A 27,794-nucleotide genomic window follows, 5' to 3' on the forward strand; every position below is an offset into this window, starting at 1 on the left:
TTCCTCTTCTTTGGCGGGTGCTGATGGTCACCAACACAACCAGTTCCCTGTGCCTGAGCGCCGACCAAACGTGACCCTCTCCCCTCCATTCCTGGCTTCCAACTCCACCCAAAGGCCCCATGAATCACGTCTTCGCAAGAGTTGCACTCCTAGGCAATGTGACTGAGCAAGATGGTCCTCTGCCCTAAGCCGAGACTAGGATAGGGCTCCATAGGACCCCCAACCCACGTGCTCCGAGCCTCCCTCCTCAGGAGCCACCTTCCGGTCAGGCGAAAACTACATTTCCCAGGGTGCATAGAGGCGGGTCCTTGCTTCAGGCAGGGGCCCCTGGCGGTGTGCCGTTCCGTCGCCTGTTCGGGGGCGCGCGAGCTAGCACGAGGACAGGACCAAAGACCCGGAATGAGTTTCCGCGTAGTTCCGCCGTGCCGTGTCTGGATGTGCTTGGCCGTGCCGGGCCAGGACAAGCGTGGGTGGGGGCCTGAGTTGGTGGTACTGGCGACAGGCGCTCGGGACAGCCCGAGTCTTGCTGAGGTCCCCGCCCCGTCCCGGCCGGGCGGGCCTGTCTGTCAGTCACTGGGGCGGAGGCAGCGACCGTAGCGGGGCCAAAGCCGGGAGGCGAACAGATCGCGGGCCAGGCGAACGGAGGGGACCTATCTCAGTCCCCCAACTCTACCGACTCTGCCCCAGACTCACGAAACTGCAACCCCGTGCTTCCTTGGACGTCTCCGTATCTCGCGAAGGGCTCTCTCCCGGGTGATCTCCCAGCCCCCCTGACCTCATAGCATCTAGAAGCTCGTCCAGACTGGGGTGTTATGGGTACAGGCCGTTGATTCTGTGACCCCTCACGGGCCAGGGCCTCTGTTTCCCCTATAGGCCTCCCTCCCCTATGACTTTTGATTCAAGGGACAGAGCTGTGACCTCCCACTAGGACCCTTGTCTGGGAGCACCTCACGGACGCCTCCCTTTTGGGAGCCGCCTTAGCAGGTCCCTTTCCGAAGAGCACATCTTTTGACCTCTGCAACCCACTCCCCCTCCAAACGAGGTGGGCAGGCCTCGGCAGCCATGCCCGCCCTGGGCATCCCCTCATCCCACCACTTCCCGGGTACTCAAGCCGGGGTCTAGCAGGGGGCCGACAGCCAAAGGGCTGGGGCAAGAGAGAGATCAGGGTCCACCTCCCTGCCAGGCAGGGAGCAAAGATGGAGCGGCGGGAGGAGCAGCTGGGGGCTGCAGGGGCTGGAGCAGCACCAGCCTTGGACTTCACTGTGGAGAACGTGGAGAAGGTATGAGGGCCTTGGGGTGGGCACTCCAGTGACAGAGCAGAAGTTCTGGGGACTGACACTAATGCCAAAGCTCAGACGCGGGCTCAGTGCCCGCTGGGATGATGCCCCCAGAGCACCTGGTATTTACCGTCTCTCTTGGGCAGCCGGCTTGGACAGCAGTGTTGCAGTGCCTAATGGGCTATTTTGGGCTTTCTGTAGACACAGGTCCCCTTTCGGATAGATACTCTAGGATCTTAGGTTGTTCCCTGTAGGGTACTGAAGGGCTTAGAATTATAACCAAATCGGCTCCTGCCCAGATCCAGGAGAAAAGCAGGAGTTCTGGAGGGAACCAGAAACTCACAAGACCTGCCACTCAGCCACCCCCACCCCCACCTTAGAAACCACACGGATGCTGAACGATTCTGGACCCAACTCACTTTTTTCAGTCAAAGGCTCACAAAGATATCTGGAGCTAAACCCATCTGAGTTATATGTTCATTCATCTTCAGAAAGGGTCTTTCCCTTATTGGATGGAAGTCAAACCGGTCCTGGACAGGCAGGAATGTGCCTGGCTCTCTTGTTTTGTGCTGGGTCCAAGGGGCTTGGCTCTGCTGGCAACTTTACAGGGCCCTTCCTTCCTTACCTGCCCACATGGCTTTCTGCCATGGCCTCCTTCCAGACTTCTCCACTGCCCAGGCCATCGTTTTCTATTCTATTCTTCTCCCAGCAGCCTGGAATGCAGGAATGCACCCATCCCACCCCCCCATACTCCCAAGGATGAGAGAGGTAGGGGTATCCTGCTGGATAGCAAGGGACAGTCATAGAAAAACATTTGTTGTTCTTGAGGCTTGTTTACCTAACAAATGTTGAGAATGCATATCTTCTGTTTCGGTCTCTTGTCTCCTTTTGCATCCCTGAGTGGCTGGCTGTACAAGGGACAGTAGCCATAACTGGCTTTCAGGGAGCGGGAGGGTACAGATTTGGTTAATCCTAGTTGGATGGAGTCCATTTAGGGAACCTGGCTGGCCCTTGGGGCTGGACAGTGTTGGCATGGTGGCACATGGTTTCATGTGCTGCCAGGGAGATGAGCCATTGTTTTCTCTCTGCATGAAGTCTCAATGGAGTTGGGCCTAGGGGATTCTGCTGCTGACAGCTCCCGGGTAGGCACTTGCTTAGGCTGCTTCTGGCCAAGGCCTCTCTGCATCATCTGATTGGAGACTTACTTGTACTCTCTGAAGATGTATGTTTCCACCCTTCCTTCCAGTGTATCCGTTCCAGAGCTACCTGGCCTGAAGCAGTCCTTCTCAGATTTCACACTGGCTTTAGTGCCAGCCTGTGGAGTGACCTCGGGATGATCCTGGGGGAGCAGATGGAGTTTGCTTGTTGGAATCAATGGGAGGAGCTGTATCTAAAGGGCCAGGCTCCTTCAGGCTGTTCTGTACTTGTCTGGAGCTTACATTTATCCCTGTGGAGTCATTCCCTCCTCCTAGGCCTTGCCCTTACATACCTCCCTGTGGGATGAGCCCAGCCCCGGCCTTTTCTGCTTTCCTGTGGAGAGTCCCTCTCAGAACCCATTTGTACTATAAGAAGAGAATATGATAGAGCATGGGCAAGATTCAGGCTTTCAAAAGGTCAGCCGAGCCCTGAGCTCTCCCTTCCTACTCACTCCATCTCCCCCCAAGTCAGGGAGAGGCAGCATCTTGCAGGACCAAGTCCCACCCTCTGTTCTGGGCTCTGGCAGGATCCAGAGTAGCCAGCACCTGCTCAGTCCTGTGCTGTCCTGCAGGCGCTGCACCAGCTCTACTACGACCCCAATATTGACAACAAGAACCTGGCTCAGAAGTGGCTGATGCAGGCCCAGGTCTCTCCACAGGCCTGGCACTTCAGCTGGCAGCTACTACAGCCAGACAAGGTGCCCGAGATCCAGTACTTTGGGGCCAGTGCCCTGCACATCAAGATCTCTCGCTACTGGAGCGACATCCCCACCGACCAGTATGAAAGCTTAAAGGCACAGCTCTTCACCCAGATCACCCGCTTCGCCAGCGGCTCCAAAATTGTGCTGACTAGGCTGTGCGTGGCGCTGGCCTCACTAGCTCTCAGCATGATGCCTGACGCTTGGCCATGTGCTGTGGCAGATATGGTTCGGCTCTTCCAGGCTGAGGACTCGCCGGTGGATAGCCAGGGCCGTTGCCTGGCCCTGCTAGAGTTGCTGACAGTACTGCCCGAGGAGTTTCAGACCAGCCGCTTGCCCCAGTACCGCAAAGGTCTGGTGCGGACCAGCCTGGCTGTGGAGTGTGGGGCTGTCTTCCCATTGCTGGAGCAACTGCTACAACAGCCCAGCTCTCCCAGCTGTGTGCGTCAGAAGGTGCTCAAGTGCTTCTCCAGTTGGGTGCAGCTGGAGGTACCCCTGCAGGACTGTGAGGCGCTCATTCAGGCTGCCTTCGCCGCTCTGCAGGACTCAGAGCTCTTTGACAGCAGCGTGGAGGCCATTGTCAATGCCATCTCCCAACCTGATGCCCAAAGGTGAGTTACTCTCCAGCTTCCCAGAAAGGGACCGCCCCATCCATCCCATAGGCATCAATGGGGTGTCTGTCATATGCGTCATCCTACGGAGACAAAAGATGCAGGCGAGACACGGTCCCTATTCTCATGGTGGCGAAAGTGAGGCAGACATTAAACAACTAAATTATCTGGTAGACCATTAACACATTGGCCTGCTCTCTTGCCCTCAGCCAGTCACTAAGTCCATAGCATCCTGCTCCCGGCCATATTGCAGATCTATTATTTCCAGTTTCTGTCACCACCTCCCTAATCCCAGCTGTTATTGCCTCTTTTCCCAGACTTTAGCAGAGATTTCTCGACAGTCTCCTGCTTGCCCCCTGACTGTACCCTCTATCAGCCCAATAGTCAGATTGACGGTCTGAAAATGAGGCTCTAATCTTTTCCTTTCCCACCAGTGGCTCTTCTCCATGTTTAAAGTTCAAACTCATCAGTGTAAGTCATAAAGATGCCTCCCCCACAAGGTGCACACCCCAGCTTCAGCTCACGTCACTCTCCTGACTTGCTGTGCTTCTATACGGTCCCGCTCCTTCCCAGCCCCTGAGCAGGAGCCTGGCGCATCACCAAGAAGTTCCCAGTGATTCTTAAGGCCAAGCCTGGTCTTCTCTACCGCGTCATCTTGAGCTCTTAAGTGAGATTCCTGGCTTTTCTTCCAAGCCCATAACGTGACCCCTTTATATATCCGTGTGCATATCCTCATTAGCCACTCAACTGCAAGGCCAGGGACTCGTCAAATCATGTAGGACCTTGGCAGCCAAGCTTGAGAGTTCTTTTCTTTTAAATAAGTGTTTGTTTGTTTGTTTGTTTGTTTTTTCTTTTTTGGTTTTTCGAGACAGGGTTTCTCTGTATAGCCCTGGCTGTCCTGGAACTCACTCTATAAACCACGCTGGCCTCGAACTCAGAAATCCGCCTGCCTCTGCCTCCCGAGTGCTGGGATTAAAGGCGTGCGCCACCACGCCCGGCTAAGTGTTTGTTTTTTAAGATATATTTATTTATTTTATGTCTGTGAGTACACTGTCGCTGTCTGCAGACACACTGAAAGAGGACATCTGATTCCTTTACAGATGGTTGTGAGGCACCATGTGGTTGCTGGCTGGTATTTGAACTCAGGACCTCTGGAAGAGCAGCCAGTGTTCTTAATCACTGAGCCATCTCTCCAACCCATTTTTTTTTTTTTTAAATTTCCATCCTGAAGGATTTTATACACTGTTGAGGCCAGGCAGTGATGACACACGCCTTTAATCCCAGCACTTGGGATACAGAGGCAGGTAGATTTCTGAGTTCAAGGCCAGCCTGGTCTACAGAGTAAGTTCCAGGACCATCAGGACTATACAGAGAAACCCTGTCTCGAAAAACCAAAAAGAAAAAAAAAAGGAAAAATGGTCTATTGGGATTCTTTTGGGTTTAAGTTGAGCTAGAAGAACAAGACTAGAGACCTGACCCTGACACTTGAGAGAGAGGTTTTGGGAATCCTAGGTAGAGATGGAGAGGGAAGCTGCTGAAAGCTGTGGAGGCGTGGCTAATGGCTCAAGCCTTGTCAATAGTTGTGTCTGAGTTTGAATTGCAGAATTTGTTTACTAACTGTGAGACCTTGAGTGAACCACTTCTAAGCAAAACTGGAGGCAATCATACAAAACACACAGGGTAATTGTAGTGTGGGAACAGGACGTTGTGTCCAAGCCGGCCCTTGGTATTCAGTAAAGAGTGTTTCGGTTCCTTGAGTAATGGCAGCTCTTTTGTGGCCTTTACTCAGGGCCGGAGATCAGCAGCTCCCATTAGTACATATGTGCTGTGCCACATGCTTTAAATTGGGGACTGTGTGTGATGATTTTGCCCTTCTACCATTTGTGATAAGTTTAATGGTAACCTTTTTTCCTTTAAGAGAGAAGCAGACAGTTACTGTTAAGCCGACTAAAGCTGTTTGCTTTAAGCCATTAAAGAACAGAAACTGTTACATGCAGTAGGCTAGAGCTGCTCCTACACACACACACACACACACACACACACACACACACACACAGGTAACATAGTCACTTGCTGTTCTTTAAAACTTGAAAGGGCTGTGGATATCAAGGCTTAGTAGTAGTGCTTGCTGAACATGTACAAGCCCTAGGTTCAATCCTACTACTAAAGGGGGGGGGGGGAGTAAAAGGATTTTGGCTGAAAACATGTTTTGGTATGAAAGTTAAATAAGAGAGCATGAGATATTGAGTGTGGTTGCCTGGTACTTCATATTGTCACTTGTATTTGTTAAGATTGGCTATTACCTTTGCAAGAATAGTTAGTGAAATACTGTGTTAGTAAGATGCTGGCTCCCTAGCGTAGGATAGATAACAAGTCTCTTGTGGAGGCTCTTGTGGCAGCATGAAGCTCAAGTGTACAGTGGGCTTAGGTAGTGGCTAAGGAGAACTATCAGGGTAAGTACCAGGGTGATGTTGGGTATCCTTGGATACACCCAAAGTTTACCCACCCAGCTTGTCTCAAGGGCTTTAGCAAGTAATTGATGCCCCTTCTCTTCTGAACGAATGAGCAAGCAAGGGGCCAGTGCGGAAACCCATAGCCTTCTAGGCGCCCATTGGTTGCAGCCCCTTGGTTGCTTAGCAACTCTTCCCATTTTCTCAGCTCTGCTCCCAGAGCTCTAATTGTAGGTCTGGGCTGAGCTCAGTGTGAGCGGCAGCCAAGACATCCCAACCAGCTCTGCTCCAGCTGCAGGAGCTGACCAGCTAGAGCCAGGCCTCGTAGACCTGCCTTGACCATGAAAGCCGTCCTCCCAGGCTTCCTTAGCAAGTCTAGAAACCTTCAAGGCCTCAGTCTCATTCTGTTTGCTCAGAGCGCTCAAGCACGCGTGGCAGGAAATCTACACCGGCAGTTTCCCCATGGGTGGGCTACAACAAGCCAGGAGTTGGCACTGGGGCTCTGCTCTGTCCAATCTAGCTTGCTATATTTGGCTTAAGAAAGTGACCTTCAGTAATTACCCTGGGTGATCTCGTCTATCTTTCCTGGTGTCCTGGTATTAACCTTCCCTCCAGCGGAGCATACACTCAAGTCATCTTTCTTTCTGTTCCCCTGCACTTGCTCCTGCTTCCTGGCTCTCTCCTTTGAATTTTCCCCCCAGAATACACCTTTTGTTTGTTTGTTTGTTTGTTTGGTTGGTTGGTTGGTTGGTTGGTTTGTTGTTTGTTTTTCAAGACATGATTTCTCTGTGTAGCACTGGCTGTCCTGGTACTCACTTCGTAGACCAGGCTGGCCTCGAATTTTTATCTTCTTGCCTTTGTCTCCCAAGCGTTGGGATTAAAGGTGTGGACCACCATGCTCATCTTTTGAAATACATTTTTAATGCCAGAATAACTTCTCATAGGGAACTGGGGAGAAGGGGAAGTGAACTGGATGGCGTGTTGGGGCTCCCGTCATAAGGACTGGAGATACAAACCGAGGTTTGCACTGATCCTCTGCGGGGAATTGTATTTGGGCCATGAAAGGGAAGCAGAGCTACAGTGGTTTAAGAGTTTCTCAATCTGATCTGTGTAAGTTGCTGTGTGACCTTGAGCAATCCTATGTGTCCTTCTAGTTTATGATGTCCTTGATTTATCCTATTTGAGACTCAAAACATGCAGAACCTTTACTGACTACCTTCTGCCTGCATAAACCGGCAGGTAGTAGATGCCTTGGAAGTCAGTAGGATGCTGTAGAGTTAGCCTCCATCTCAACTGCTAGAGAGCTTATGGGTCATAGCCTTGGCCCTGCCCCTGACTCTTTGTGTTTAAGCCTCGCCTGAAGGTACCCATTGTCTGGTGGTGCAGCCTGTGTCAGGATCCTGAGACTGAAGCAATCCCAGCTGTCTCCAGGCAACACCCCTTAGGGCTGTCTCTGAACTGGGGGTTTCTGGTATAGATAGCTTTTGCTAGCAGAATCTAGAATGGGGTTGTGAGAAGAAAGACAGCCTTCCTGGTCTGGCTGCCTCTTTATGTCCTTTCACCTCACTATATCCAAATGGTGTTGCCTAGCAACTTGCTTAGAGAAAATCCAAGTAACATGGACCCTCAGCCCCCCTTCCTGCCCAGGTACATAAATTGCTACAGCGACACTGCTTGGGACATCAGAGAGGTCCCAAACATCTGATTATCTCTTAGAGTATAACTTCCTCTGCTTCATTCTATCCCCCAAAAGTGGATGGAATAAGCCTGGTCTCCGTCCCCTTTGAGTCTTGGCTTTCTCTACCTGTTCTTGTGCTTCAGGACTCTGACCTGGACATTTTTCTCATCCCATACTTTCCTCCTGGTCAGCTCTTACTGACTCCTGAATCTATAGCTACCAGCTAACGATTCCCAAATCTGAGTCTTCCTCTGACCTCTACACTGGGCATCACTCTGACCTATACACTGGGCATCACTCTGACCTATACACTGGACATCACTCTGACCTATATACACTGGACATCACTCTGCCCTATATACACTGGGCATCACTCTGACCTATATACTGGACATCACTCTGACCTATACACTGTACATCACTCTGACCTATACACTGGGCATCACTCTGACCTATACACTGGACATCACTCTGACCTATACACTGGGCATCACTCTGACCTATACACTGGGCATCAGGGTTCTATGTCCTAATCTTTCTGAGAACTCCTATTTGAACTCCTTGTCTAATGCTGAGCTTCACCTCTTGTCAAAGTGTTCCTGCTCCTGTCTGCCTTCCCCATGTCTCAGTGATTCCGGAGTTGTCCTCTGTATTCAGCCAGTCATTATGTCCTGTCCGTCTTACCTGTTAGCTCTAAATTCAGCTAGTTCACTCCCATCATGTTGCCACCAGACAGCAAGAGTGGGACGGACTTGGTGGCAGCCAGTGAGAACTGGTGCCCTTGGGAGCTGTCACTACCTTTCAAAGTCTCCTTTAACAGTGTTCCTGACATGGACACCCTTGTCCAATGTCCCCTAACACTATGTTCCTTTCTTGGGGCTGCAGTAATGAAGCACCACAAACAGGTGGCCCTGAGTGACAGAAATTGCTACACAATTGTGGAAGCTAGATGTCTGAAATGGAGGTGTCATCCAGACTGTGCTCCCCCTGAAACCTTAGAAGACTTCTTCCCAGCCTCCTCCTGACTTCTGGTTTGCTGGCAGCTTTTGCATTCCTTGGCTTGCAGCTGCACAGCTTGAGTGTTTACCTTTCTCTGTACTTGGCATTGTCCCATGATGTCTCTGCCATCATATGGCTGTCTTGTAAGGACACGAGTCATGCTGGATTAGGAGCACACTTGCAGTATACTTTTATGTGCAATGATGCTTTTCCAAGTATCGCCCCATTTTCAGGTACGGGGGGGGGGTTATAAGATGCCAACATTATCTGTTTGCACAGGTGCACAATAGCCTTTGTGTAGTTCCTAAGGAGCTGTCTACCTTAGTTTTTGAGACTGGACCTCTCACTGGCTGGAGCTTACAAAGTAGGCTAGGCTGGCAGGCCAGTAAGCCCTTGGAATCCTCCTGTCTGTCTCCCCAGTACTGGCATCACAAGTACGCCAGCTTTTTTGATATGGGAGATCAAACTCCTGTCTTCATGATTATACGACATGAGCTATCTCCCCAGCCCTTCAACATGTCTTCTTAGGAGATTTTTCAACATGTAACAGTCTAGCCTCTGAGTCTTAAATTCATGTCACTATCATACACAGAACAGGATTCTCTTTATTCCAATTCCCTCCAAACATTAACCCATGACAGCATCAACTTCCAGCCCTACCAGAGGGGCTTCAAACTATAACTTGGACTTTCTTGTGCTCTTGCCCAGAGCTCTCCTGAAGATCTCTGACCTAAAGTTCTCAGCATGAGCAGCATCAAAGCAGCCTTGGCCTCTTTTTGATAGGAAGGCTTTGGTAAAGGCGGGGGAGATTGCCTTTCTCTCAAAGCTGGAGGGGCTGGGCAGATATCTCTGATGGATCACCTTACCTCATGCCTCTAGGTACGTGAACACACTCCTGAAACTCATCCCTCTGGTGCTGGGACTGCAGGAACAACTGCGGCAGGCAGTGCAGAATGGGGACATGGAGACCTCCCATGGCATCTGCCGTATTGCTGTGGCCCTGGGCGAGAACCACTCTCGGTAGGGAGCGGGGTGGCTGCTGGTGGGATGGCAGAGCCCATCAAAGGTTCAAGTTATGGACCCTCGTTGGGAAGGTACAGTGAACTAACTCTGCCCTTGCGCCTCACCCCTACCCTACAGGGCCTTGCTAGACCAAGTAGAGCACTGGCAGAGCTTCCTGGCACTCGTCAACATGATCATGTTCTGCACTGGCATCCCTGGCCACTATCCTGTCAATGAGACCACCAGTTCCCTCACTCTCACTTTCTGGTACACGCTGCAGGTATGTCTGTGTGACCCTTAGATGTATGGGGCCTTTACGAAAGAAGGTGGGTCACGGGCAGATGAGGCAGCCGAGGAGGCAGTCTGACTGTCTTTCCTGGCTCTCTCAGGATGACATTCTGTCCTTTGAGGCAGAGAAGCAGGCTGTGTACCAGCAGGTGTACCGGCCAGTCTACTTCCAGCTGGTGGACGTGCTTCTGCACAAGGCCCAGTTCCCTTCTGATGAGGAGTATGGATTCTGGTCCTCAGACGAAAAGGAGCAGTTCCGAATCTACAGGTGATGGCAGCAGGCCAACCCCAATGAAGTAAGGGGAGAAGCCAGACTCCCTGACTTCTAGGGTTCTTTTCTCTAGCCTATAGGCAATTTTGCAGGGTCATGAGGGTCCTTGGGTAGGCTCCTGGCTTACGGTAAAGATCCAGGCAGTATAAAAGGCCTTCTTCTGCTTTTCAGGGTGGACATCTCAGACACACTCATGTATGTCTATGAGATGCTGGGGGCTGAGCTGCTTAGCAACCTCTATGACAAGCTGGGCCGTTTGCTCACCAGCTCAGAGGAGCCCTACTCCTGGCAGGTACCTCCCAATCCTGATTTCCTCTGCCCTCCCTAAGTTGTTGCACCCTTCTTCTAAGTCAAGCCACGGTATCCTCTTTCCCCAGCACACAGAAGCCCTGCTCTATGGCTTCCAGTCCATTGCGGAGACCATCGATGTCAACTACTCTGATGTGGTACCAGGGCTCATTGGCCTCATCCCACGGATTAGCATCAGCAACGTGCAGTTGGCGGATACTGTCATGTTCACCATTGGTGAGGCCTGGCATACCTCCATGACTACGTTCTCAGAGCTACAGCACCCATCCCTAAGCATGGCTGGCCTGGGTCCTGGCCAAACTGAGAGAGATACATCTTCCCCCATACAGTCAGCACTGCAGCCAACTAACTGTCTGGCAAGTGCTGGGATCTTTTCTGCAGTGCACCGAGCTTCATCTCAGCGCTGCTAATCTGCTGTCGGTCAGTGGAGCGGCAGTAGCGCTGGGCCTCCGTCGAGTAATTCCTTTCTGCTTCTCAGTGATGAGGCTCACGCTCGAGCATTACCGCCCTCATGCCCACACTGTCCTCCGAGCTCTCTGGGTGGCCTGGAACTGGAACTTAATCATTCCTAAAGTCTTGCCTGCCTCAGAGAGCCTTTTCTTTCCTCTCTCTAGGAGCTCTGTCTGAATGGCTGGCTGACCACCCTGTCATGATCAACAGCGTTCTGCCCCTTGTGCTGCATGCCCTAGGCAATCCTGAGCTGTCTGTGTCATCTGTGTCGACCCTCAAAAAGATCTGCCGAGAGTGCAAGTATGACCTGCCGCCCTATGCTGCCAACATTGTAGCTGTCTCCCAGGTATGCAGGGGGTCCCTGGACGGGGCGGGGCCTCACAGTGCCCTGGCCCATACTGATTTGTTATTCTCTACCTCCAGGATGTGCTGATGAAGCAGATTCACAAGGTACGGCTCAAGCTTTCTAGGGGTCCCTTTGGGCTTTTGGTGGGGATCGCTCACCCCTTCTGCCTTCTCCTCGCCACTTGCCTCTTACCCTTGTCCTGACAACCCTTCCCGAGAAGGTCATTCTCCTCTCTGCTCATAAGCTGTGGTCCCTGTTTTCTGCCCCCACAGACAAGCCAGTGCATGTGGCTGATGCAGGCCCTGGGCTTCCTGCTGTCAGCCCTGCAGGTGGAGGAGATCCTGAAGAACCTGCACTCCCTCATCTCTCCCTACATCCAACAGCTGGAGAAGCTGGCAGAAGAGATAGTGAGTGAGCTCGAGGGCCTGGGGCAGTGCTGGGACTCAGGGGCTTCTCCGTCAGCATAGGAGTGTGGGGATGGTGGACTGTCATTCAGGCCTGGGGTTTCTCAGGCTGGGCCTGGGAGATCTGGAGCTTGATTCAATTCTCCCTATAGCCTAATCCCTCTAACAAGCTGGCCATTGTCCACATCTTGGGGCTTCTTTCCAACCTCTTTACCACACTGGACGTCAGTCATCATGAGGATGATCATGAAGGCCCTGAACTCCGGAAGTTGCCAGTGCCACAGGGACCCAACCCGGTAGGTGACATTGTCTTTGCTCCCCTTCCTCGTGGCTATGTCTTTGTCACCCTTCAAGTCTGTGGGTAATGTTAGCATTGCTCTCTGACCGCACAGAGGTCCTTTGGCCTTCCACCTCCTATGTGGCCACATCATTGCATCGCTTATCCCACGGATAATGTTTTCTCTGTCCTCATCCCGACGGGGTGATGTCATTGAGGTTTATTTGCCCCACCCCCCGGTACACACGGACATTATCCTTTGGTACCACTGAGCTGTATTCTGAGCTCATGTTCAACTCCTTCTCTTTAGGCTCTCCATCCTCATTCACTGCCCCCTGCAGGCACTCAGGATGCTCATGTGTCCACTCGTTCTTGAGAGGAAGTGCACAGAAAGATTCCTGCAGGGCAGAGTGATAAGCACTGTAATAATTTGGCATATTTTGGGCTGACTTCTTTGCCTTTTTGGTTTTTGTTTTTCTTTTGAGACAGGGTCTTGCTAGATAGCCCTGGCTGGCCTGGAACTTGCTATGTAAACAAAGATGGCCTGAGCTCAGAGATCCTCTTGCCTCTGCCTCCTGAGTGCTAGGATCAAAGGTGTTTGTAACTTGACAGTCTTGTTTTTGTGGTGTTAGAGATTGGACCTAGGGCCCTGGACACACTAGGCAAGCACTCTGCCACCTATCCACATCCCCAGCCCTTGAGGTGACCTGTCAAACTATATGACATGGGACAAGCTTCAGCTTCCCTCCCAAAGCTATGGCCACTGGGGTCTGCGGCTGCTCATTGCAGGACTGTTGGAGCAGAGGAGGCTTGAGTGAGATAGGTTGACAGATAGCAAAGTTCTACACAAGTGCTAGGGACTGCGTTAGCTATTGACCTTACACGTCCCCAGGTCTCCTCCTAGAAAAAAAGAAAGCCAGGGATACCCTGGCCTCAGCTCAGCTCTACACTTCGGCCTCAGTTACTACTTGGGCTCTAGGCCAAGCCTGGGCTCCCATGATCCCACAGAACCGCCCTTTTCTTCTATGGCAGTAATTGTCCTGCCTTCCCTATCTCCCAGGACCTCAGCCTGCTCTCTGCTCTGCCATAAGCTGCCCGTATCCATGCATCCCGTGGGGCTCCCTACCCCACGCACATTTGGTGAGACAGCACCTCCTCCTCACAGGGTAGCTAGCCTATTGCTTTGGTTTTTGTGAGCAGAAATGGATAGAGAGAGAGATTTCTGTTTTGTTTTGTTTGCAAAGCTGTCACAATTTTATCACGAGCTAAGGATGTCTCTGCTTTGTAGTTCTGAGTCTTATTCTGAAGTGACCTGCAGTTCAAGACATTCTTCTCTTTCATTGTTGGGGGTCTCAGCACATCACCTCTTGCCCCAGGGGTCCTAGGTCCCCAAATCCTCAGTGTGCAGTCAAGGGTGATGGGTTGAACCGTTGTCTCCTGCCTACTGCCAGGTCCCCGGGTGGCAGCTGAGTGGCGGTGGCATCTTCCTCCTCCCTGTGTCCTTAGGTGGTGGTTGTGCTGCAGCAGGTCTTCCAGCTCATCCAGAAGGTGCTGAGCAAGTGGCTGAATGACGCCCAGGTGGTTGAGGTGAGCCCTGGCCCTCACGGGCTGATTTTGGCCCAAAGGATTGCTTCCTCGCTGCTCCCTGCAGTGTGGTCTGGAGAGAACAAGGAGGGAAAGCCGCAACACTGACAGGAACAGGTGTCTTCTGGGAAGACACTCTCCCTTCCCCGACCACCACTGCTCCAGTATCACAGAAGTGCTTGGTCAGAGGAGAGTAGCCATAAGCCAAGTCACAGATGTCTGTCGTAGTGTCAGAGACCTGACTTTGGTTCCTGAGTTGAGATTTTGGTTGCTCTTACAGTCCTCTGAGAAGAAATGGTAGCCAAGTTAGTAGCAGGAATTAAGTGGCAAAGTTCGAGCCCATGCTCCTTTGTGGAGAGTTTTTTGCCCCTTCTTTTCAGCCCGAGGAGTAGGACACTTAATGTTGCTTGGTTTGCAGGGCTTGGCGAGACTTCTGGACAAGGTTTCTTTCTTAGGCCTCCCTCCCATGACCTGCTGACAAGAGTCTCCTTGCTTCCCTCCCCAGGCGGTATGCGCCATCTTTGAGAAGTCTGTTAAGACACTGCTGGATGACTTTGCCCCCATGGTGCCGCAGCTCTGTGAGATGCTGGGTCGGATGTACAGTACCGTTCCCCAGGCCTCTGCTCTTGACCTCACCCGGCAGGTAAGCCATCTGCTTTGGGCCATAGGTGGTCTGGGTATCATCTTGTTAGAGACCTGTCCCTGGGTGGGAATGTGTCAGATGGCTGCCATGGCTGGGGTCCCCACCTGTGTTCCAGGGATGTTGTCCTGGTGAGGCGGACCTCAGCTGACCAGCACCCCCTGCTTTGTTGTAGCTGGTCCACATCTTTGCCCACGAGCCTGCCCACTTTCCCCCAATAGAGGCCCTCTTCCTGCTGGTGACTTCCGTCACACTCAGTCTCTTCCAGCAAGGTAAGTGCCCATTAGGGTCTCTGCTGCCCATCAGGATCTCTGCCACCACCACCGCCGCCGCCTCTGCTTCCTCCACTGGGGAGCCAAAGCTACCCCACTCTGTTCTTGATACCCTGGTCACACATGGGACTTGATGGGAAACTTGGGGAATGAAGCACAGCACAATTGTTACCTATAGGTAGTTGACACTTCAGGTTGAAGTGGACAAAATGGTGAATGGTATCTTATAGCCTGCCTGCGTTCCAGACCAGCCTGGATACCCGGGGAAGCTGGGCTCAGACTCTGAGTGACTTGGGTCACTAGTCTGGCTCATTGCCTTTGGGATATAGTAAGAAGAAGTTGGAGGAGCATGGCCTTTGAAACCAGGGAGACCTAGAATCTAAGGCAGAACCACCAAACTAGTTGTGTGGCCTTGGGCAAGTCACGTCCCTTCACTGAACCTCATTTCCATGTCCGTTCAGGGACTCTGGGTCCTTGGGTCCTGGCTTGGGCTTTTGCATATGAAGTACTCAAGTGCTGATTCCTCTTTTCATATCAAAATTTAGTCCTTTCAGAGCCCAAAGTGCCTTCAGGAGTGGTCCCAGTCCCTCTTTCTGTGGCCTTCTGCCTGAGAAAGTTGGGAAGTGGCCTTCAGGCTTCCTGTCTAACCTGGATTCTAACCTGGCACAGAGGCAATGCTACTCTGTCAGTCCCACGAGCCTAGCCTGGATTTGAGCTTTGAGGTTGAGCAGAGGTGTCCGCTGGAGCCCGGAGTGCTCACATCTCCTATGGTTAGTGTCTGGTCCCTTGTAGGCCATGGCACAGATCCAGAGTGTGACTGTCCTCTGCTCCATCTCTCCTGTTCCTTGTGCCCCCTTTCCGGATGAGTCCCAGTGATCCTGGGTCTTTTCATCCCTCAGCGGGTCCGCTCCTCCCCCCCGCCCCCCTCCACGAGCCCTTTCTCAGTTTAGGCTCTGCCTCACTTAACTCCATAAACTCCTGTGCACATGCGCCCCTCTCTCCAGCCCATCCAGCATCCAGCAATCATACTGTACTTCATAAAACAATAATATGACCACTTTTCCTCTCTGGCCTAACCCGTTCAGATGCTGCCACCCTCAGGTTATTGTCACATCCCCACAGGACCAAGCTCTGGTGTATCTCTAAAGTTCTCTCCTGATGGGAGCAATCAAGCCACACTGACTCTTTTTACCATGCCCTATTTGAACTCTGCGAGTTGCTCCTCCAATTGGAAAGTGCTACGCCCCTGACTGGGTGGACTCTCACTCATTCATTCCCTAGACAGAAGGCAGGCGTTACTCCTCAGACAAGGGACTCTGAGATAGAGCTGGGCCCCTTGTAGCTATGAACAAAAACTCCACACTTACACTGCTGATATAAAGCACAGGCCATGAGATTAATAATCTCCGTGTCTGTCTTTCTTCATGGACTGAACTTTCTTGGGTCAGGATTGCATCTCCTCTACTACAGTTCTCTACCACAGTCCCTGAATCCAGAATGAGGCACTGTTGAATCAAGGAGGGCTCCCTGCCCCACACATCTGGCCCAAGCAGTCAGGGAACGGTACACTGACCACACTGTTCTAATATGGCACATCAGACCCTTCCAGGACCTGAGTGACGCAGACTTCAGAGAGAGAGGATCAGCCTCGGGTCGTGGCTCCTCGTAGCCTGGGGAAGGAGGCAAAGGAGAGGTTATGTGTCACAGGTGGGGAAACAGAACACCTGTGACTTACACAAGATCACACGGCTACTCATGGTATCTCAGGCAGGTGCCTTCCTACTACATCCCACTGAGAGTGGAGAAGCCAGGGGTGGGAACAGCAGGCACATGCCCTGCTCTTCCTCCAGGATTGTTCAAAGCCGAGGCAGGGAGAGCCAACATTGTTATTTGTCAGAGTTGTTGGTTGTCTTGTTGGGTAGGATAGTCCCCATACCTGGTTTGCTATTCCAGTTTCAGTCTAACTCAAGCCTTTGCCTTCCCGCTGGGTCCTGCATGGGGTGACACAATGACTGTTTTCCTCTTTTGGTATGTCCAGATACTAGGAGCTGCCCTCAGTCCTGAGTCTGGCTATCTCCCAAGTCTGCCATGCGGAGGGACTTTGCTGGGTTGGGGCTCTCTTTTATTACCTTAAGATGAAGTTTATTCCCCTGACCCTACTGATGACTGGGCAGCCTTGTAGCACCCAGGGTCCTGCCCTGCCTAAATAAGAGTACTTTAGCTTAAGCAAACAAAAGTCTTATCTTAGCCAGACCAAGAGCCCTAAAGCCATCCAACTCAAGGGGACACTTACTCAAGGTCTCATGCCCTGGACTTCCCAGGGCCTCCAGCCAAGCCTCAAAACGAAGTGCCATGGACTAACCTACAGCCAGCTGTGCCCTCCACTTAGATGGTTGTGATAGGGAAGTATATGCCAAGAAACAGTATAGGGCTACCCCGGCCAATCAGAGCCACAGCAAGAGTGTGGAGACTGTTCCCCAAGCTCTGTGGAGTCTAGAATTGTTTGAGCACCAAGAAGTCACTGCGGGACTGGCTTGAGGTGGAACGGGGAGTAGGTGGAAGGTCCCTGGGGGAGCTGGGGCAGGCCCGTCCTTCACTCTGCCGTCTCTTTCTGTTGGGCTTCTCCCAGTTCATGGTTTTTGTATGTTTTGTTTCTTTATCTTGCTTCCTGCTGCTCATGTGCCCCATGCTGTCTGCCGCGGGCTCTCAGTCCCACATAACTATATGAGGTTGAGTTGCTGTTTGTATAATTTTTTCTTAAGTTCCATCTTTATTATATTTTAGGGCCCAGGGATCATCCTGATATTGTTGATTCATTTATGCAACTCCTGGCACAGGTGTGTTTTAGTTTTATTCATTCACGTTCTGTTCTCTCTCTCTCTCTCTCTCTTTCTCTTATGTTGAAATTCAATTTAAGCCTATTTTTAGCTTTCTGTTGACAAATTTTTTTTTCTGTTCAGTTGAATAGAGTTTCTTCATCTGTTTCCGTGGAAGTTGACAACCCAACATCCCCCTTTAGTGCCCCTTTGCCTCAACTAGCTCAGTCACCTACAAAGACCAGAGAGGCTGATCCTGAAGGGAGGGAAGGAAACGGGAGGGGGTGGCGACTGTACCCAACAGTTCCTGTGTGGCCGGCTTACCCAGAACTGTCAAGAGTAGGGTTGAAGTTGAAGGGCCTGGGCTTCACTGTCTCCGTGCTCCCGCCGGGGACTGCCTGCCTGAGTGCTCCCAGCTTGCTCCTAAGAGGTAGGCTGGGAGCACCTCCAAAGAGCAGAGTTCAAGGCGAATGTGCACTGTGCAGTCCAGAGTGCATCTGGTGGAGAGGTTGTGCTGCTGGAGGTGGGGTCCAGGCTCCACTTTGAGACCTCCCTAGGATGTGTTTGTGTGTCTGGGGTGTGCTCTCAAGTATGTTGACCTTAATTTATATGTTTGGAGTTTGGTTTTAGAAAGGAACAGAAGTCATCTGGTATAATTAGGCATTGTGCTGGACACTGAGATAGGTGTGAATCCGATGGGATGAGTGATGAGGAGGGCGGCCCCTACATTGAATGTATGTGGACATGTGATATGTTAGACAGTTGATGGATATTGACTATGGATATGTGTTGGTTCTGTGTGTGTGTGTGTTTGAACTGGAGAGGTGAGTTTTTGATGAGAATAAGAATGTGTTGTGAGATGTTGGCATGCCAACATTGAATGAACATGGCTTGGCAGATGTGTCAGGCTATGGGCGGGTGGAGGTAGGTGTGATGGGTTCTCTGTGAGAGAGTCCCTGTGGACTGGAAGGGTTCTGTGAGTTGGAGTTAATGGGTATCTTTCTGCTTGCTTATCCCACAGGGCATCCACTGAGTTTGTAGTAATGCTGTGACTCTGATAGAATATGAGCACATGCAGTGGGTGTGGTTCTTGCTCTCCTGGAGCCTACAGTCCGGTGGGGATATGGGAGAAGGAGTGAAGAATGCTGGTATTCTGGCCCTGGATGGGCATGCGTGCGGGTGTCTGTGAAGGTGTGTTTTTGGCCAGGAGGGTGTATTTGCGGGTATGTTGGTATGGTCTACCTGTGGGAGAGGGCTGTTTGTGTGTGGATGGTTTGGGATATATGAGGGTTGGGTGTGTAATGGGAATGAAAGCATGCTGTAAATGCAGAAGAGTGTCTGTGAAGGTGTAACAGGTGTGCAGGAAGAGCATTTCAGGGTGGGGCATATGTAGGGTTGTTTGCATTTATATAAACATGGAGGTATCGAGTGGGTATTCATGAGGGGCTGGAAGGGTCTATGTGATGTGTGCTGGGGGCAGTGTTTAAGGACTGCTGGAGTTGTGCCGAACGTCTTCTGCGACTCAAGGATGTGCCAACCATGTCTAGTAGCCCTCGGGGCAGGCCGTCTGCCCCCATCCACCTGCTACCCCCATGGCAGCACTGGCTCCTAGGATGGGGGATGGCTCAGAAGACCCTGACCAGAGAGCATCCTGGAGGAAAGAAGGGATGAGGGATCCAGATCTCCTGTTCTACTTTTCCTCTTCCTGAAGGGTGTGGGAGTGGATGCTGGACTGGATCTTCGTGTCCAATTGCTAACTCTTCTTCCTGCCACCCTTCCACAAGCCTGAGAGGCTCCACTTCTGTGATTCAAAACACAGTCATTACCAGCTACCTGGAACCTTTGGGAAGGGAGGGGGAAGCTGTTTGCTTAGCGGGTGATTGGGACCTAAACACTCTTACCTGTGCATTCAGGTCTACCTACTGTACATTCAGCATCCCTGGGGCAGCTCCTTACTTGACTGAACTCTGGGGTGATGTGGGTTCCTCAGAGATCTGGGTGGCATATCCTGTACCTAGGATACGTGAAGTTAGGAGACTGGGTGGCAGGTGAGTGGGAGGATGGTCCTTGGAGCTGGCTGGGGCTGGGCTTACCAGCTCCACCTCCTGCAGGCTTTGAAGCGGAAGCCAGATTTGTTCCTGTGTGAGCGACTGGATGTCAAAGCTGTGTTCCAGTGTGGTAAGTGGGGCCAAGTGGAAAGTCGGACCTGGGGTTCCCCTGCATCACTAGGCCCCATCTGACTTACCTCTCCCTCTCCCACAGCTGTGCTGGCCCTCAAGTTCCCTGAGGCACCTACTGTCAAGGCCTCCTGTGGCTTCTTTGTGAGTCCCATGCTGACCCCTGATTCCCCCCAGTACTCGGAGGGTAGGGGTGTGGTGTGCAGATCTTGACCTCGGAGAGGTGGGAAGGCGCTGGGGCTGACAGGCTTCTCACCTGCAGACTGAGCTGCTGCCTCGATGTGGGGAAATAGAGTCTGTGGGGAAAGTGGTACAGGAAGATGGCCGTATGCTGCTCATAGCAGTGCTGGAGGTGAGCTGGAGTACGTGGTTGGGTGTGGGGAGACCTTCACTGCTGAGGCGGCTGGCATTGTGTTGTGGGGACAGGGGGTTGCTGAATCTTTGGTTTCCTGAGTTCTCCGACTGATTCTCCCACCGTTTAATGTTTGAACGTTGCTGTGAGGACCTACAGGCTCTTAAAAGCTAGTGCTCACTTACACAGCTTGGCTGTGGGTGTAGCCCAGAGAGCCTGTGATATGGCTAGACCTCCTTGCTACAGAGGAGACAGGCTCTGGTGCACTGAGAACTCCTCTTCCTCAGGCCATCGGGGGCCAGGCCTCCCGTAGCCTCATGGACTGTTTTGCCGACATCCTGTTCGCCCTGAACAAACACTGCTTCAGCCTCCTGAGCATGTGGATCAAGGAGGCTCTGCAGCCACCTGGTTTTCCATCTGCCCGTCTCAGCCCTGAGCAGAAGGACACCTTTAGCCAGCAGATACTTCGGTGAGCAGAGCTGGCGTGGGCCTGAGCTGGGGTGTGGATGTGATGGTGTTGTCAGACAAAGCTGATATGCTCTCCCTTCCCTCCAGTGAGCGAGTAAACAAGAGACGGGTGAAGGAGATGGTGAAGGAATTTACACTGCTCTGCCGGGGGCTACATGGCACAGACTACACAGCTGACTACTGAGGGACATGTGTGTCCCGCCTCACCCCTTCTTACCCCTTCCTGTTCCCAAAGAGTAAACCTGGACTCTTACTGCTGCCTCTGCCTCCTTTCTCCGTCCTCCATCACCTACATGGACCCAGGCCTGACGGAAGAATGGAAAGATGCTCGGACCCAGGCCTTGGTTTAGAATAGTGGGGACATAGGGAGGGTGTGGTACCAAATGCCTTTAATCCTAGCCCTTGGGAGGCAAAGGCCAGCGGACCTGTGTAAGTTCAAGGTCAGCCTGGTCTATCTACACAGTGAGTTCCACGATATCCAGCGCTGAATAATGAGAACCTGTCTCAAAAAACAAAACAAACAAAGAATGGAGTAGACACCTAGCTCTCAGGGAGGGTATTATCATCCAAGCTGCCTCGCCTGGAACCAAATACTGCCTGTTCTTGCTCACCGGGTGAGAGGCTACAGTACTGCAGCAGCAGCAGCCCATATAGACTCCCGTTAGATTCATGCATACATTTAGCAACTTAATCTGAGTACTAGGTCCCTGGTTCTAAGCCAAACAAAGGCTGGCCCCATCGTAGCTAATGTACTCAGTAGAGAATGGGTTCGGAATGGCTCTGTGGAGAAAGTTGCATTTCTGTTGAGACTATGTGCCTTCAGGATCCACCTGGGGTATGGGAAGAAATGGTGTGGAGATTAGATTTCCAGGATGGATGTGTGATATGGTATTTTGTTTTTATTTATGTTCATTTATATTGAGTACATTTCAAGGGGTCAGAGAGCTGGGCTGTGGCCAGTGTACCACCTGCACCTTGATAAGGTGTTTTAGAACACCACTTGCACGTGGTCAGGAGGGCTGTAGAAAGTAGGGTGGAGTGAGAGGAACTGGAAGGCCTTTCATCCCTTAAAGGAGGAATAAGGGTTACCTAATGTGTACCCCTAGCTCTCCCTCTTAGCACCTTTAACACAGATCAGATCAGCCCGTCAGGACCACGGACAGCGCACGGCAGCCGGACTCCTTCCTTTACTTTCTCTGTAGTTCTGTCTGCCCTGCCCTTCTTTCTGGTTACCCATCAGTAAGATCAAAAGAACGGGCTGAGTTCTCCCCACTCCCATCTATGACATCTGAGTCCACTTGCTGGATAGGTAACTGCATCCCATCCTCTGATCTTCCCCAGCTTTTGTACCGATTCTGCCTTTCATTCTTTTCCATCCAGTGTCTTCCGCAGCCAGCTAGTAGCATCAGTGTCTTCCACTTCATTATTTATCCCACTCCTCAGTCCCAATTAAAAAAAATATATGTGTATGTGTGTATGGCTGAATTTATATCTGCGCACCACCTGAGTATAGTTCCCTGCAGGTATTAGGAAAGGGACCTCCTAGAACTGGAGTTACACATAGTTATGAGCCACCATGTGGGTGGTGGTAACTGAACCCACTGCAAAAACAGCAAGTGCTCTTAGCCACTGAAGCATTTCTCCAGCCCCGTTAGTCCCATTCCCACAGTCCTGATTTCTCAGCTCTCCTGGAGGATGCAGAGATGCGCCACATGTTTTCAGTCCTTTTTCCCTACGGCATCACGTGAAGAGAGTCTTCCTCTCCCATCCCTCCTTATGATAAGAAGTCGTGTGGGAGAATGTGGGATATAGCTCAGTCCTTGCTTACCATGCAGGAGGCCCCAGGTTCAGTCCCAAGGAGGTGGGGTGAGAGAATAAATTCGGGCTCTAAAGCCCAGTTTCTAGAACCAGCAGACATGGCTTTGTTTTGTTTCCTTATCTATATGGGATAATTCTTGCTTCTAATGATGTAGTGCCTGGTGAACTTAGCAAGGGTCAGTGTTTGGTTGACAGACCGTGAGGACAGTAGACTGTTCTGTAAAGTTAGTTGTGGGACAATTCTCTAGCAGACAAAGGACATAGAGACATTTTACGATGTCTGGCAGTAAGTACCTGCCCACAAATATTCAAACCCAAGCAGTGGGCACTGAGTTGGAAATTATGCAGTACTGGGAGATCCAGCTCGGTCACACAGCAAGACCCTGTTTCAAATTCTGGGGGCTGTGAAGATGGCTTGGTGGATTAGGGAGCTTGCAGCCAACCCTGAAGACCTGAGCTGTATAAGGACCCTTGCTCTCACTGTATGTATATACGTGCACACGCGCGCGCGTTTAAATATGATCAGCATATAAAGCCTGCTCACACTGAATTAGTGATTTAGAAATTAGAGGGCACCGGCAGGCTGGCCTTAGGGTATCCAGGAAGAAGCTTTAGCCAGTGGAACCACAACACCCACAAGGCTTTGCGGCACTTCCGATTGGTCCTGAGTGAGAGGCTGGTGATTGGTTCTCTGTGGGTAGTCCTTGAACCCGGAAGTAATTTCCGTAGGTCCATGTGTAGTGGAGAGCCGGGAATTTGGAAGCGTGCGGTTTCGATCCTAGGACCGGAGGACAGGTTGGTCCCGATCCACAAACAGAGCTGCTGTGACCTCGAGGACTTTTGAGGGTGCAGCTGCATCTCACCCCACCCAAGCTGCGCCCAATGGAGTCTACGTTCAGCAGCCCTGCGGAGGCAGCCCTGCAACGGGAGGCGGGCGTTCCAGGACAGTTCACTCCTCCTGAAGACCTGGACCGCGTGTATGAGCTGGAGCGAGTCACGAAATTTGTTTGCGATTTAGGATGTCAGCGGGTGAGGTCTGGTTCGGAGAATGGGGCGCGAAAAGAGGGCGCGGGGCGCGGGCTCTCCTCTGGGCATGGGTTGCGAAGATTGGGACTTTGGGTGCTATGTGGGGACAAGTGGGTTGAGAAAGTCGGGACCCGCCCGTATCGCACGGATTACCCACAACTCTGTGGGGCTGGCTGCCCCCTTAGAAGTAGGGGCTTGGGAAGTTTAGTGGAGTTTTTTTTTTTTTTTTTTTTGGCAGAGGCTGTTGGTGGAGTGAGGTTGTCGCTGACTTGTGGCTTGTATTTACAGGTGGCTTTGCAGTTCCCTGACCAGTTACTAGGAGATGCGGGAGCGGTGGCTGCCCGGCTGGAGGAAGTCACAGGAGCTAAGATGTTCATTTTAGGGGACACAGCTTATGGCAGGTATGGGGTCTCCCTGCCCACTGTGTTTGCACGATGAGAAGCTCCTGATGCCAGCTTCCCTCAGTGACAGTGAATTCCTAGCTTGGTGCCATTTTCTCCACTGGCCAATTTCCCATTGATGACAACTCTTCTCTCCAGGTAGGGAACACCTCTCACCAATGCTCTCTCCCCTGTAGCTGCTGTGTGGATGTCCTGGGTGCCGAGCAGGCTGGAACTCAAGCCCTTGTGCACTTCGGTCCTGCCTGCTTAAGTCCCCCAGCCTCGCAGCTGCCCATCACCTTTGTCCTTGGTCAGCGTCCTGTTGCTTTAGAGCTCTGTGCGAAGGCCTTTGAAGCCCAGAACCCAGATCCGACAGCCCCGGTGGTACTGCTGAGTGAGCCAGCTTGTGCCCATGCCCTAGGTGAGAAATTATACCTGTGAGGGAAAGAAGGGTGGGTCCACGGCCTCATGCCTTAATTTCCCCTATTTAAGCACACTTTCCTAGAGCTCTTGGCCTCAGTTGGCCTAGCTTGTCCTTTAGGGTCACATTGAGGCATCTGGGGATGAGACATCTCTTACTTTCCCAGACTTCAACTCTGATGCACCTCTTTCAGAGCCTTTGGCCATGCTCCTGCGCCCAAAGTACCAAGATCTGCTCATCTCCAGCCCAGCTCTTCCCCTGCCAGTGGGATCCCCGAGCTCACAGCCTGAGTCCCTGGAGCGTTTTGGGCGCTGCTTCCCCCTGAACCCAGGGAGACGTCTGGAAGAATATGGCGCCTTCTATGTAGGGGTTTCTCAAGCAAGCTCGGACTCCAACCTTGATCCCGACCTGAGCAGACTGCTCTTGGGGTGGACACCAGGACGGCCCTTCTTTTCCTGTTGTCCAGACACAGGACAGACACAAGACCAGGGTGCCAAGGCTGGGAGACTAAGAGCCCGAAGACTGTATCTCATAGAGAGGGCCAGAGATGCCCGTGTGGTAGGGCTGCTGGCAGGCACATTAGGTGTGGCTCGACACCGTGAGGCACTGGCACACTTGCGGAAACTGACAGAAGCTGCTGGAAAACGTAGCTATGTGTTAGCCGTGGGGAAGCCCACACCCGCCAAGCTTGCCAACTTCCCTGAGATGGACGTCTTTGTGCTGTTAGCCTGTCCCCTGGGGGCACTAGCCCCCCAGCCTTCGGGTGGCTTCTTTCGGCCTGTATTGACGCCATGTGAATTGGAGGCTGCCTGCAACCCTGCCTGGCCCCCGCCAGGCCTGGCTCCCCACCTCACACATTATGCAGAGCTGTTGCCTGGTGAGTGGCAAGGCCGCATCTGGGTTTGAAAGTTGGGGTTGGAGTTGAAAAACCGGGATAGCTTTCTTTTCTCCTCCTGCGTCAGGTTCTCCCTTCCATGTGCCACTCCCTCCACCTGAGTCAGAGTTGTGGGATACCCCAGATGTGTCACTAATTTCGGGGGAGCTCCGACCACCACCTCCTTGCAAGTCATCAGATGACACTACATGTTCTGCCTTAATTCCAAGGCCCCAACTGGAGCTGGCTGAGAGCAGCCCTGCAGGTAAACATGCAAACACCTGCCCCCTGCTAGAGTTTTGTCCAGGTCCAGCCCACACAGCTTGTCTTCTTTCCCTCTGTAGCTTCATTCCTTAGTTCTCGGAACTGGCAGGGCCTGGAGCCCCGCTTGGGCCAGACACCAGTGAAAGAAGCCGTCAGAGGAAGACGAGGTATCGCCATTGCCTACGAGGATGAGGGAAGCAGCTGATACCTTGGGAGGGGAGAGCCAGAGAGTGATAAGTCTGCGGGACCTGTTCTCCCTGACCAACATCTCATCCTGTCACAGGGACACTTGATGCCTAGGCACAGGGAGTGTAGGCAGCTCTTCTCTGAGGAGCTGTCTAGCCTATAGCCTGTGCTGCCGTGGATCAGTGCAGTAAGTGCCTATTTGACTAGGGTGGGGGTGGGGATGCAGGGAGGGTCTCAGGGCTGATCCCAGTGCCTGGGGTGCAGCGGTTCTGCCCTTGGTCAGGGGCAGAAGTTGGATGATCCAGACCGGAGTTCTTCCCCCTCAGCACTGCTGACACTTTGGGCAGAGTAATTCTTTACTGCAGAGGCTACTCCATATAGAGAAGGATGTATAGCTTCAGCTGACAGAAACAGAAACACCTCCCTTCCTCCCCCACTGAGCTAGGATAACCCAGATTATCTCTACATGTTGGCAGATGTCTCTCCTCATTGAGAGCCTCTGGTCTAAACCTGCACTGTCCAAGACAATATTCACTGGACACATGACTTTTGCCATTTAAAGTGGATGAAAAACTATTTGTCCCGTTACACTAATTACATTTCAAGCACTTATGTGGCTGCTTGTGGGACTTTGCTGGGCTACATCGACTCAGACTTGTTTCTTGGGGACAACAAAGACACTGAAATAAATGGAATACTTTTTTTCCTGTTTCTCTTTATTCACTAAAGCTCGGTTCTACACAGTTCCTGTGGATGGATATGTGAGTTATATTTAACCAGATTACTGTCCTCAAAATGTGCTTGGGAGGAAATAGTAACCCCACGAAATATAATTGTGTGAAGGGAGCCCCAGGTGCAGCTGGCTCTCATAGTAGGCTCCTGAAGGGGACTCAAGAGGCAACCCAGACAGAGGAGCCCTAAGCTGGGTCTTAGAGAGAAAAAAATATTCAGAATAAACAGAGTGAAATGAACATTTGGGCCTAAACAAAGACTCAGTCACCAGGGTGGGTGCTTCAATCAAAGTAGAGTTTTGGGGGTATATCTTGATAGAGTGCTTGTCCTTGGTAGAGAGTTAGTTCTATGGGCCGGGCAGTGGTGGTGCATGCCTTTAATCTCAGCACTTGGGAGGCAGAGGCAGGCGCATTTCTGAGTTCGAGGCCAACCTGGTCTACAAAGTGAGTTCCAGGACAGCCAGGGCTATACAGAGAAACCCTGTCTCAAAAAACAAAGCAAAACAAAACAAAAACCAGAGAGTTGGTCCTAGGGTTTCCCAGTGTGTGTGTGTGTGTGTGTGTGTGTGTGTGTATTGGGTCCCAGAAGAAAACAAAATTTACTTATTGTCCACATTAGGGAAAGAATCTTATATTGGCAGCATCCAGATCATGTAGTGCACAGGCTAATGGTAAAGGCAGAGCTGTAACTGACATGGGGACTGAGTTAAAATGAGCATCCATCATGTATTCTGTGTGCATGTTATGAGAACCCACCTGTATGTCAGGCGCTAGAAACAGTAGTGAGTCCAACATGAACCATGGTGCTCCGGCCCCCTAGGGAGAATGGTCAGAAACAAAACAAAATGTACTGTATCAACCGGAGATAAGAACCAGAGGAAAATAATTTATCAAGGGATAACAATTATGGGAAAACACAAATCTGGAAAAGAAAGGGGACTGTTTAAAGGGAGATTGGGGTTGGAATATTAAACAGAATAGGTAAGGAAGGGCTTGAAGGTGAGCAAAGTCTGGAAGCGAGAGAGGGGCAGATGCAAGGGTGGGCTGTGCCTGATGAGGAATAGCTAGGAGGGTTGTCTATTAGGGACCTGGAGCTTAGCTCTGTTACAGTGCCTGCTTTGCATACTTTAGGGTCCTACGGATCATTCTGTCACGAGTGAAATAGGATCCACAGGGAATTTGAACAGGAGAATGGCATGGCCTTATAAGATCACCTGGGCATCATGGGCATTCGCGTCTGGCATTCCACCCTACCTCTGGGCTGGAAAAGACAACTTAGAATGACCTCCGATGACCAGCAGGCATTAGCTAGGCACTGCGAAATCCTGCTTCAAGCAGAGGGAACTAGGCAGGACTAGAACAGACCGGAAGGATCAGCAGTGATTGGTGAGTAAACTGGGAGTCCGGTGGGAAGTTAGGGAACCAGCAGCGCAGGTGGAGAGCCAGTACCTGTCACGGAGAACGCCCGACGAAACTACAACCACCGCAGTGCTCCGCGGCATGACGTCTACCAGGGCCGGGCCTCAGGC

At 51.8% G+C, this 27,794-nt stretch overlaps 2 protein-coding genes and 1 long non-coding RNA gene across 5 annotated transcripts; 2 read left to right on the forward strand and 1 right to left on the reverse strand.

The window, feature by feature from the left end:
* The first annotated feature begins 400 nt into the window (after positions 1–400).
* Ipo13 (importin 13) lies at positions 401–20,823 on the forward strand. Of its 3 annotated transcripts, none has more exons than XM_085839038.1 (20): positions 403–1,280; positions 2,524–3,782; positions 9,789–9,929; positions 10,050–10,191; positions 10,301–10,467; positions 10,642–10,762; positions 10,848–10,995; positions 11,394–11,575; positions 11,653–11,679; positions 11,848–11,982; positions 12,132–12,275; positions 13,763–13,843; positions 14,346–14,483; positions 14,656–14,752; positions 17,537–17,589; positions 19,680–19,746; positions 19,831–19,889; positions 20,008–20,097; positions 20,385–20,566; positions 20,653–20,823. In XM_085839038.1, exons 2-20 carry the CDS (start codon positions 3,109–3,111, stop codon positions 20,747–20,749), a joined length of 2,745 nt encoding a protein of 914 aa, XP_085695164.1. In that variant the 5' UTR covers positions 403–1,280; positions 2,524–3,108; the 3' UTR covers positions 20,750–20,823. The 3 variants fall into 3 exon arrangements, with proteins under 3 accessions (XP_021015450.1, XP_085695164.1, XP_021015447.1); XM_021159788.3 differs by having other exon boundaries at positions 3,046–3,782; XM_021159791.3 differs by lacking the exon at positions 20,653–20,823 and having other exon boundaries at positions 401–1,280; positions 3,046–3,782; positions 20,465–20,560.
* A 1,985-nt stretch (positions 20,824–22,808) lies between these two features.
* Positions 22,809–26,238, forward strand: Dph2 (diphthamide biosynthesis 2). Its single transcript, XM_021160090.3, has 6 exons — positions 22,809–23,412; positions 23,698–23,810; positions 23,987–24,210; positions 24,404–25,087; positions 25,173–25,349; positions 25,429–26,238. The coding sequence occupies exons 1-6, from the start codon at positions 23,266–23,268 to the stop codon at positions 25,551–25,553; spliced, it is 1,470 nt and encodes a 489-aa protein (XP_021015749.1). The 5' UTR covers positions 22,809–23,265; the 3' UTR covers positions 25,554–26,238.
* On the reverse strand, positions 24,143–27,779 carry LOC110292639 (uncharacterized). Its single transcript, XR_002377734.2, has 3 exons — positions 27,715–27,779; positions 27,022–27,081; positions 24,143–24,206 (listed from the first exon to the last, which is right to left on the reverse strand). It is a non-coding gene; the product is annotated as an uncharacterized LOC110292639 (long non-coding RNA).
* Positions 27,780–27,794: the final 15 nt, after the last annotated feature.

This window comes from Mus caroli, unplaced genomic scaffold, assembly GCF_978045245.1.
Source record: "Mus caroli unplaced genomic scaffold, Mus_caroli_1 scaffold_6, whole genome shotgun sequence".
Classification (NCBI taxonomy): Eukaryota; Metazoa; Chordata; class Mammalia; order Rodentia; family Muridae; genus Mus; species Mus caroli.

Bases quoted from the DNA above. Each gene is read 5' to 3' on its own strand.
- Ipo13 (XM_021159788.3), top strand. From the start codon at position 1,197: ATGGAGCGGCGGGAGGAGCAGCTGGGGGCTGCAGGGGCTGGAGCAGCA. The intron at 12,276-13,762 runs GTAGGTGACATT...CTGTGTCCTTAG, and splicing joins TGCCACAGGGACCCAACCCG to GTGGTGGTTGTGCTGCAGCA. The intron at 20,098-20,384 runs GTGAGCTGGAGT...CCTCTTCCTCAG, and splicing joins TGCTCATAGCAGTGCTGGAG to GCCATCGGGGGCCAGGCCTC.
- Dph2 (XM_021160090.3), top strand. From the start codon at position 23,266: ATGGAGTCTACGTTCAGCAGCCCTGCGGAGGCAGCCCTGCAACGGGAG. The intron at 24,211-24,403 runs GTGAGAAATTAT...CACCTCTTTCAG, and splicing joins AGCTTGTGCCCATGCCCTAG to AGCCTTTGGCCATGCTCCTG. The intron at 25,088-25,172 runs GTGAGTGGCAAG...CTCCTGCGTCAG, and splicing joins TTATGCAGAGCTGTTGCCTG to GTTCTCCCTTCCATGTGCCA.